General features: G+C 54.6%; 1 protein-coding gene across 2 annotated transcripts in view; it reads left to right on the plus strand.

The window, feature by feature from the left end:
• PRIMA1 (proline rich membrane anchor 1) overlaps positions 1–3,529 on the plus strand; it is a 63,396-nt gene extending 59,867 nt beyond the window's left edge. For both annotated transcript variants that reach the window (XM_087448018.1, XM_014790509.2), the window contains exon 5: positions 267–3,529. In XM_087448018.1, the coding sequence (XP_087304144.1) occupies positions 267–366 (100 nt within the window). In that variant the 3' untranslated portion in view covers positions 367–3,529. The remainder of the gene's footprint in view (positions 1–266) is intronic.
• Positions 3,530–10,988: the final 7,459 nt, after the last annotated feature.

Raw genomic sequence — 10,988 nt, forward strand, 5'->3', positions numbered from 1 at the left:
GTTCTTCCTGCTTCATTATTAGTAGCTCCCCTCTTTCATTCAACTATGCCCTGTTTTGCATGACATATTTTATGGTCCTTCTAGTTAAGACCGCTTTCAACTTCTAGTTGACCTCCTCAAGAACGAGCAGCCCAAGAATGCCAACCCAGAACAGAGCCTGGTGGGCTAACTGGGAGGGCGTGATACCCTCCTGCCAGTCATTGATAACTAATGGATGTCCCTCGCTCCCCTTCCCTTTCCTTCCCTGCTTCTCTGCCCCCTCCCAGGAAACCACTGAGGAAAGAGGAGAACGGCACCAGCGTGGCTGAGTATCCCATGACCTCCTCGCAGAGCAAAGGGGTGGATGTGAACAGCGCCGTGGTGTGAGTCTGCAGGCCCTGGACCCGCTGCCAGAGGGGCACCTTGGTGGCACTAGTGGACACGGGGAGGCAGGTGGACACAAGCTGCCTCAGGGCTTGTCCAGGACTTCATTGCCTTGCAGGCCTTGAGCCTCCCAAAGGAGAAATCATCCTCTTCCCAGCCTTGCCCCTGGTTAGGCCACAGGCAAGGGCAGTGCAAACGCCAGGCTGAGCCAGGCTCACCTGCATGCTGCACCCGGAGCAGCGCCCCTGCCCGAGGCTCTCCATGTCTCTTCCTTGTCTTGCGTTCCATCTGCTGTCACCCAGCTGCTGTGTAAAGCACTTGCTCTGACAAAGGCAGGGAGTCTGTCTGCTGGGGCCGGGAGGCATCCCCCTTCAGCCAAAGCAAAGGCGATCCAGGGGCCACTCCTCTGCCAGAAAACCTCTTCTCCTGCCCAGGAAGCCTGCCTGCTTCTCCGTTGACCTTGCCATTCCCAACAGAAGCCATCGGCACAGCCCTGAGATGTCCCCTTTCAAAGGTGCTTCCCACACATCTGTCCATTGCCCCATCTGCGACTGTCTTCAGTCTTCAGGGCCCGCCTTCTCCCTCCTGTCCCCATCAACACTCTGGGCCCCTGACTCCTGACTCCCTGCTGCAGAGGGCTGTGAGCCCGGCCTGCAGAGTCTCCTCCTGACTGAGCAGACAGAGGGGCTCGTTTACACTCTGGGGTAGTGTCTGGCCTTCCAGGGGCAAAACAACTCACGGAACCCTAGGCCAAGAGCCCGGGAAGGACAGAGGCCACTACGCCTCTTCTTGGACTCATTCCCACACCTGACCCTCGTAGGAACCAATGCAGCCATGTGAGCCAGGCCCTGCCTCCTCCGACAGAGGCCACCACTTATGCCAAACCCACTGTGGGCACTCTGGGCTGGGCCGAGCTGGCCTGGTGCAGGGTCTCCCTGACACTCCCCTGAGACCCTGAGCGGGTACTCAGACCTTCTCCTGAGAGCCCCCAGGCATCCCCTCGCCAGAAAGAGGTGGTATTCTTCCAGTGGCTCTCTTTGAATGTCCCTGTGCGAGGTCTTATGTTCTAACATGCTGACCCCTCGAGAGTGGTTAGTGGATGAAGGGAAGGGAGAGGGTGGGAGGAGGGGACCCTCCAGGCCCGGTAACCCCGGTGTGCCAGCCTGTTTCCCATGTGGGCATGTCACTAGGACCATGGAGACTGCGGCCTTGTGGTTTTGCATCCCCTGGTGGATTGGAAGAACACTTCTGACATTGTGGTTCCCTCACCACCCACACACTTACTCAGAAGGAACCAGACACATTTAATGGTTCCACTTTCTGGCTATGTAGGAACTTAGCTAGGTAGACCCCATCTGCCTGCCAAACCACCAGTGTAGCTCTCTGGAGGGTGTAGGTTTCTGGAGGGTGTTGGGGCCACAGGTGAGACTTTCACATCCAGGTGAGACTGACAGACTGAAAACTCGTCCCCATTTGTGCTGAACTGAGACATCCATTGTCACAGAGCCCTTACACCCACTGAGTTGTCTGTGTCCAGCTGTCTTTTGGAGAGCAGAGGGGAGAAGGTGAGTTTGCTGTGACTGTAACCCAGGTCCTGCCCCCAGGTCACTGGGTACAGGCTGAGGACAGGACCAGTGCATACCCTCCCAGAAAGAGTTTTCTTTTCCATTTTCCTTCCATGAGGACTTGGTTTGGTTTGGATTCGGGTTTTGCTTTCCCTGTGCACCTTAGCATGGCACAGTGCCACCAGTGACCTTCAGCATTGCCCCCAACCTGGTGAGCACTTTACAGGACTCTTGGTTGACGCCCTCCACTTCCCCAAAGGATGCAGAGCTGGGTGACAAACAGGCTAGAGGGTGAGGGTCCGCAGCAGGGCAGACCCCACCCCAGTGCACTTTTCCCCTCTGCCTGCAGTCTCCTGCTGATTCCCCTGCCTCTTCCCTGCGCAGACACCTGGGCAGGTCCCTGGTCCTAAGCACATGCCACCCTGGGCTCAGAAGTGATGGGAGGGCACCTTTGGCCAGAGAGGGGATTCTGGCTAAGTGTCATGGAGTGCTGAGCAGCCAGCCTGGAGGGACATGGAGGAAGAAAGGGCATAACCCAGCTTTGCACAAAGTCACCCGTCCTACCTTCTCTGACCTTGGCTTAAACCTAGGAGGCTTGGATTTTGCAATTAGCCTAATCCTCCAGCCCCAGGCGAGGCTCCCCTGGAGGAACACCAGTGAACCATCCATCACACTCGGGCCAGTATCCCCTTCCCTGGGGACACAACCAGGACTCGGTGAAAAACTAAGCTTGTGCATAAATTCCCCCAAATTGGGTTTGTAAAATCTCTTCTCACCCAGTTAATGAAAACCAAGAGAAGAGCCCAGTTTTTGACAAAGAATTCGCTTGAGAACACCCCCCCGAACTCAGAACCCGCCATTCGGAAGACAGTTCTCACAGGTCCAGCGAGGCAGCCCCACCAGATTTTTAGCTTAAGCAACAGAAATGTCCCTAAAACCACCCTGGCCTCGTATTTGAGCTTAGAACTTTTATTTAAGGAATCTATCTGGAGCCCCTGAACACAGACCAATCCTCAGAGTAGTCCGGACTTGAGGTCGAGAACGAAATGCACATTCCTGCTCTGCATTTTCTCAAATAGATATTTTTCAACCGTCTCCTAGTTGAGCCCAACTTTAGAATGGCATATAGGATCTCCCAGAGTTTTCAGATGTTCCTCAGAAACTTCTAAAGCAAGTTTTGGAAGAAAGACTAATAGCTGTAAAAATATAGACATATATATTATATATAGTTATATATATATTTAAAGAGATATCTATATATATATACAAAATTACTGTACTCTCTGAATCTGTACAAAGTATGATTTAAACAGCACAGGTAGTGTGAGATGTGTAATGCATGAATGTAAATATCCTGAGATCTGCCTTCCTAACGATGTGCTGAGTGTACACGGGAAGATGGCTCTTGTTCCTAGGAGTTCTGTCTCGATGGACAAACGTACAATCGGTGCCGACTTGTCCACCCACGAGCCATTGATGTCAATTTTGTGCTGAGACTTTGCACAGGAAGCAGGACCGCAGCGTTGGGGGTGGGCTGTATGCTACATACGAGGAAGAAAGCTCCACACCTTTTTTATTTTCAATAAAAACATACTTATAAAGACGGCTGTCACTTGTTGTTTGTGGCGGGGGCTTGGCCCCGGGTGTGGGGTGGGAAGGAGAGAGCAGGCTGAGTGTGGGGTGGGATCCTCCCTGGAGGCCCTGCTGTAAACCCAGGGCTGGGCGTGGTATTCCACTTGCCTAGTTTCAGGATGCTTTTATCGTAATGCCCCAAGGCCAGCATTTATGGAGATTCTAAGTACCATTCCTGTCCCTCATCCCCTCCCTGGCCATCTTGATCTTGACTCAAATGAGAAGAGGGTGACCAACCGTCCCAGTTTGCCTGAAACTGGGAGGTTTTCCTAAAAAGTGGGACTGTCAGGGCTAAAACAGGAAAAGGGCCAGGCAAACAGGACAAGTCAGTCACCCTAATTTTTTTTTTTTTTTTTTTTGGTGAGGAAGATTGGCCCTGAGCTAACATCTGTGCCAGTCTTCCTCTATTTTGTACATGGGACGCCTCCACAGCATGGTTTGATGAGTGGTGTGTAGGTCTACACCCAGGATCCGAACCCGTGAACCCCAGGCTGCTGAAGCGGAGCACGAAAACTTAACCACTACGCCACCAAGCTGGCCCCTCAGTCACCCTAATTTGACAACTGATCGTAGGAATCATGGGGAGCGAGAATCAGGGGGCCATGCTGGAGGGGAGATGGGGTAACCCTGTGGCCAGTGTCGGGCCCCCTGTTGTGTCCATCTCCGTGTCTAGACCTCAGCCCCTCCAGAGTCGGTCTGCAGTGCCCCCTCACCTGACCAACTGCTCAGAGCACCATGTATGACCCGCCCTGCGCCCTCAAGCAGACAAGGCCCAAAGAGCACAGGCTCACCCCAGGCTCACCTGCTCCCTGGAGGGAGTGGAGTGTCAGCTGCCTGCCGGGGCCTCCCGTCCCCTTTTCCAGCCTGGCCAGAAGCAACCCGTCTCCCCAGCACTTCTGGAAGGAAGAGGTTCCTGTCGGATGCGCCAGAAGAGATGTAGAAAGAGAAAGCAGTTGCCCCTGCAGCATCATCCCTCCCATCCAAGGAGTGAGGAGACAGGTCAGAGATGGAGTGTGACAGCCAAGGCCACGCAGACATCAGGAAATGGGTGGGGCTGGGATTTGAACCCAGACTTGAGTGTCTTCAGCACCCAGCCACTGGACACAACCAAGGGGAACCCCAACCCAGTGTATCTCCCCACAGTTGGGGTGCTGCTGGGCCCCGTCACTCCCACCTGGGTTCCCCACAACTTCAAAGTTAGCTCAGTGGAGGCAATTGGGAGGGCCCTGCATGCCCAGAGCTAGGGGCTGGGTATTTCCCCAACCTGGCCCACAGCCTGGGGGGATGGTCAGCTCCGGGCAAGGGGTCTGCAGAACGGGCCCATGTCCCAGGCATCCAGGGTCAGGGCAGTGGAGGGGAGCTGTGGAAGTTCCCCCAAGAGCCAGGAGGCCTTCATCTCAGTAGTGCCCCCACCACCACCTGGGAGTCCGTGAGCTGCAATTTGCCGAAACTTGACACATATGTGACACATATATGTATCACATACATATATGGTAGGCACACAGTGGGTGGCAGCCATCATTGCTGCTATTGTCACTGCTGTCATTAATAAAAGGCTGCCATCCAGGCCACAGTGAGAGCTCCTCTGCACACTGGTCATCCACGTGGGTCCTCCTGCTGATGAGGATTCAGTGGGACACCTCAGGCCTTGTACACACTCTCGTGCACCCCAGCCTGGCCAAACTCACAGCGGCAAACCCAGAGCCCAGCAGGGCATGAGGCAGAGAGGCAGGCCTGTGTGTGAGGCTCTGCTGACTCCCGCAGGTGCCCTGGGCACGGGAACCAGAGCCAGCCTGGGAGGAAGGAGGGGATTGCCGAGTACAGGCACTGGGGAGCAGGCAGCACAGAGCTACAGTGGCAGACCCCTCCTAGGGGCCACTTCCCATCTCCACTTCGAATCTCTGGGGCTTTTGGCCACTTGTTCCAGCTCTAGTGACCAACATAACAAAGAGCGTATGCTCCGGCCGCCTGCCAGTCTCAGGCCGGCCCCGTGGGCTTCCCACCTCCTGCTCTGGGTCCTGCTGCTGCCACCAGAGCATGAGACACAGCGGGATCCCCGGGTCTCCCTGGGTGGCCACCTGGAGGTGTGGCGGAACCTCACTGCCGCTGACCAGCGGGCGGCGGCAGACAGGCTCTTCCTTCCCCAAAACACTGCGCTGAGACGCCGTGTGTGGCATCATGGAAGATCGCCCTGTGAGGCAGAGCGAGCAGTTGTATTGGATTCCAAGTGGCGGCCTCGCTCCGGCCTCACCTTTGGGCACACTCACCCACCCCACCTGCTGGTGACCGGCCGCACTGGACCACCTGCTTCCCCCTCTCCCCCATCTCCCACCCAGGCACTAAGTGCCTTTATGCTCTCTCCTGCTTCTTCCATATCAGCTCTCAGGAAAGTACCTGACGAATACCTTGACACAGGTTTGACGCCCTGTCTCTGTCCCTGGCACACACGGTGCTGCCCAGCCTGGGCTCCAGGTACCCCTGTAACTGCCCTCATCCGACAGATCCGACCCCTCCAGGGCCCCTCGCCCCATCTTCTGCTGGTGGAGCGGCACTTCTCTCTGGGCAATCCTGACCACGCATCCTCATGCTCCTGGCTTCAGCTCTCAATCATTCATACATCCATCCATGCCCCAGATACTTGCAGAGGATCCGCTACATGCCAGGCATCACACTGAACCTGGGGCTCGGCTTCCCGGACCCTCAAGGTCCCAGCTGGAAACCTCAGAGCTCCCAGCTCCTCCTCACCCTCAGATCTGGTGGGTCCCATCTTGGCTCAAATCTGCTTGGTGCTCCAACCCCACACGCACCCCACCGTCAGCAAACTATACTACCTTCAAGCCTCAGGCTCCCCTCACCCCACCCCTTTGCTTGGCTTCACTGTCCTCGCCTGGCTCCCCTCTCCCTCCTATTTCTGCATGGCCACATCTTATCTTCTACACAAGTCCCTCTCAGAGGCTGCCTCCTCCTTGGACACATGGAACAAAAGCCCACGCATGCACAGAGCCGAGGTGACTTCTGCCTTCCCTGGATGGTCAAAAAAGCCATAAGTGGCAGAGCTGAAATTCAGACCTAGTTCTGTGTGGCTACAAGTTCTAGGCCCTTCCAACCCTCAGATTTCAGACGGTCCGTCCCGGCTAGATTTATAGCTAATTATCTTCCCAGCCCACAGGGAGCAAACAGGACGCTCAGCTGTTCCAGCCTGTGGAAGCTGGAGTCAGGGATCTAACATGAATCAATTAATATGTGACTTCTGGCAAGTCCCTTCGCCTCTCAGAGTCTCAGTTTTCTCATCTGTAAGATGGGAGTAATAGTCCTTGGCCAGCTACCTCCCCAGGATGTGCACACGGAAGGGACTGGAATGACCCCAGCATCACCAGATAGAGGTCAGAGCAGCTGGGTCCTCATTCCCAGCCTGCAGGAGCCTGAAGTCCTCCTGTCATCTCTGTGCATCCCTTGGGAGCTTACATCTGGCTCTGGACTTCAGATCCCTCAGGGTTGTCCCCGCTCCACCCCGGGCTGGCCATCACACGACACCCAGCCCCTGCTTCCTGAGTCTCCACAGAAGACTCTCCAAGTCCTCTGAGACATTTGCGTGTGGGGTGACTTTACAAGGGTTTTGTGCAGGGGGCTAAGGAGGAAAATCGACTTCTCGTTCAATACTGGCTCCCGTGCTCTGAGGATTCCCTCAGCCCCAGGGATGAAACCAGAGATGGACCTGAGACACAGATGGCCCCTCCTCTCTCGCTCCTCAAGGAGGCCTCACTCCAGCCATGCTGGCCACTGACTTGGTGAGCCCCTCCACCAAAGGCAAGGAGCCGTCACCAGGCCCCAGAGGGGCAGTAAGGACTCCCTGAAAACAGAGGGGCCTGCGGGGCTGCCCCAGAACAATGCATGTGAATGGCAGCCCTGGGCCTCTCACCCCTCCTTGGCCTGAGGCACACAGCCTGCTCCCTGCCAGGTCCGGTCCAGTGCTCACTGTTGGGCATGGTGCCCTGAGGTACTCTCGGGGCCCAAGAGCCTGACTATGGGCCTCGTGCTAGGATGTCTGTCTGTGAGTGGCCATATGGTGTCAAGATGTTCTTCCGGGGATGGCTTCTCAGGGGTGGGAACAGGAAGCAGAATTCTGCACCCCCATGGTTGCACTGGCCTCTCATCATTCCAGTGCCCTCTTGGGCATTGTCACCACTGCCTTGGCTACAACGGTCGGTCATTCAGAGTCATTCCCTTGACACAAGTCCTTGGCCTCAGGACTGTGCCCCTGCCCCCATGCCACACCCCTGTTCCTTCCAGCAAGTTTCCTTGGGGCCATGGGTGTCTTTTCCCGTCAGCTAACCTCAGCCAAGGGCCATCTCAGGCCAACGGAGAGGTTCCTCTATTGGTGAACCCCAAAAGGGATGGGGTCCAGGCTTAATCTCTCTTCTCCCAGCAGCTTGCTGAGCAAAAGCATCCACCTTTCTTTGCCAAGGCAAACACAAAAACCTCTCCCACCCTCCCCCTAAAGCAATGGGTACCTACCTGACTCAGAGCTAAGAGGGGCACTCAGGAATTCTGCCCTGAGGTGACCTGGTGTCTCCACCATTAGAAGTAGAAACCCCTGGGAACTTTTGAATGCTGCTCCTCACGTCCCCACCTCGCACCTCTTAATTTTTAAAAAACGTCCTCCTTTCCAAACTTGCTGACACACAGAGATAAGGCTACTTTGAAAAGGAATTCCTAGGTACAATGCCCTGCCCCAAGCAAGAAGAGGCGTTCTTATGGTAGGCTTGCGGTGGGATATTCTGCCTATGTGGGACCGCACCCCTGAAGTGAGCCCAGCCCAAGGACATACAATCCCCACGCAGGAGCACAGACGGGTCCAGAGGGTGATGACAACATAGCCAACCACGTAGACCGTCATCAGTGAGGCCTTTCTGACCCTGTCCTCAAAGAGCAGGGCTGAGGAAGATCTTTCAAATGGGACATATTCTCAGGGGTCCTTATGTTCTCTATGATAACTTAATTGTCTACTTCATTTTTATGTCAAACTCAAAAAATAGAAAAGGTGTAATAAGCATGTCTGATCATGGGAAAACACACTGAGATTTCAGTGCCCACGTTTGTGTTCACCGTCCGTTGATGACAAATAGCACTATTTTATTCATTGCAGGTGACGAGAAAATAAGCCGGATGCGGCCATTGCAGGCTAGCCTCCTCTCTGCTAGGCCTCTCCATGGTCGTGCCCCAGGCTGGCCTTGAGCAACCTCTCTTCTCTGTCTACTCACGCTTCCCCAGCAAGCTCATCCAGTCCTGAGGCTTTAAATCCCAACAAACTCGCATGACTCCCAAGCTTGTTCCTCCAGGCCCAACTTCCCCACTCATCTCCAGACTTGAGTCTATCCAACTGCACACATCCTGTAAGTAGGAATCTCATCACGGCCCAACAGGACTCTTGGCTCTCCCTCCACGACCTCTCGTCATCCCATCTTCCTCATCTCCACACAAGGCCTCAGCGACCACCACGTTTCTCAGCCCAAACCCTAACAGTCATCCTTTATTCCCCTTTGCCTTGGACAGGTGGCAAATACCTCAGCAAGTCCCATCAACTCAATCTCAAAAACACTGAAATCCGTCTGCTTAACTCGGCTCCCACCACCCCAGTCCCGTCAGGCTCCCATCCCTTCCAGCCTGGACTACAACGTGAGTCCCTGCCTCGGCTCTCTGCTTCCACCTCCGCTATCCCCACCATCCATTCCCACAAAAGCCGAGGGATCTTTACAAAACATAAGTCAGACCATACACGAATTAAACACCTGACCACGACTTTTTTCACACTTAAAAAGCCACACTGCTTACCCGGGCTCACAGGCCCTTCCTGATCTGACGCCTGCTTCTCCCTCACCCCTGTCTCCTGTCGCCCCTTCTCCAGTCCTGCACGTTGGCCCTCCTGCTGCTCCTCACACGTGCCAGCCCCTTCCCATTTTAGGGCCTTGCAGTCACACTTCCCCTAGTTGTGGTTTTCTTCAACCACCGCGTGTCATTCTCCATGCTGTGGCCTTCGTTTATTTTCAACACGGCCCTTCTCGCCACCCAAGAACCCCTGTTGGTATGTGTCTACATTTCCTGTCTTTCTCCTCCCATTAGAACGTCAGGTGCATGAGAACAGGGGCCCGTCCTGGCTTTGGTCTTATTCATTGCCAAATCTCCAGTCCCCCAAACGTGCCTGGCACAGAAATATTTGTAGAATTAATTAACTGATTAATGAATTGTGGGTTATAAATTTAACACTGTACACACAGCATAAAGAAAAGAATATAGCATTTTATTTCACATAACTGTTCAGAGTCCCCACCTCATTGGCTTGGGGAGGTGAGGGGGTTAGAAAAACCTGAATTTGCAAATTGATGGTATTTGGACCTCTTCTAGTTCAACTCATCTCTTTTGGATGACTCGGTCTCCTTTGGATAGATGCCTGGTCTTTGAGCCATCTTCCCAGGCCTGCTCCCCTCTAGGAGGCATCCAGGCCTGCCCCTGAGCAGGTGTCTGTGGTCTCTGGTGCAGTGGGAGCAGGGCTCCCCTGCTGTCGTCAGGGTCCTGGCAGGTCTCGAGGCCAGCCAGAGCTGCTTCCTGGACAGGTGATCGCTGGGCTGTGCCTGGGCTCTTCTAGTTTCTGAGGGTGACCATTGCAAATGTGCAGGCCATAGCAGTCTCTTTCTCCTGACCACAGGCTATGCCCATCTTCTTGCTCTCTCAGCACCAGCCATGGGGACTCTGGAATCTGCACACTCATGCAGGCCAGAAGAGGGCTGCCAGAACCAGGGTGCAGGCTCCTGTTTGCAGCCACCTCCCCTGCCAAGGCTGCCCAGGGCTGCAGGCACTTCTCTGGGGGTTTCGGTGTCACCATGTTGTGGAGCTCCCTGGTGCATTTCCATCTGGGCATTTCTACAACATCCTCACCCCTAAGAGGGAAAGTGCAGAGACGCCCACCTGGCCTCTCAGCACTGCCCTATATTTCTCTCCCTTTTCCTTTTGCCAAGAATCCACTAGGGTCTAGAAGAGGTGGGCTCTCTGCTCCCTCATCCTGTCTGACCAGAACTTTCCTTACATCTGAACCTCCTCCTGCCCCATGCCGTCCTCGGAGCTAGGCTGGGGAACGTCATTTCCTGGAGAAGAATAAAGAACATATCCATTTATTATTTTCAAGATATTATCCCCATTACACACAAGGATGTGTTTGCACTGTGTGAAGTCCAAATGATGACAGAATGCACCATATGGAGGAGGATTTCCCAGTTGCTCATCCAAACAGAGAAACGTGGGGGGAGCCTTGAGTCACCACACGAGGCAGAGCAGTGTAGGAACGCCACACTCGAAAGAATTGGAGCCAAACTCCATTGCAAGCTGTGATTTTATTGCAGCAAAACACCAGCTGTCACATGGCTGGTGTGAAGA

This window comes from Ceratotherium simum, chromosome 24, assembly GCF_057802395.1.
Source record: "Ceratotherium simum simum isolate JZ-2026a chromosome 24, ASM5780239v1, whole genome shotgun sequence".
Lineage (NCBI taxonomy): Eukaryota > Metazoa > Chordata > Mammalia > Perissodactyla > Rhinocerotidae > Ceratotherium > Ceratotherium simum.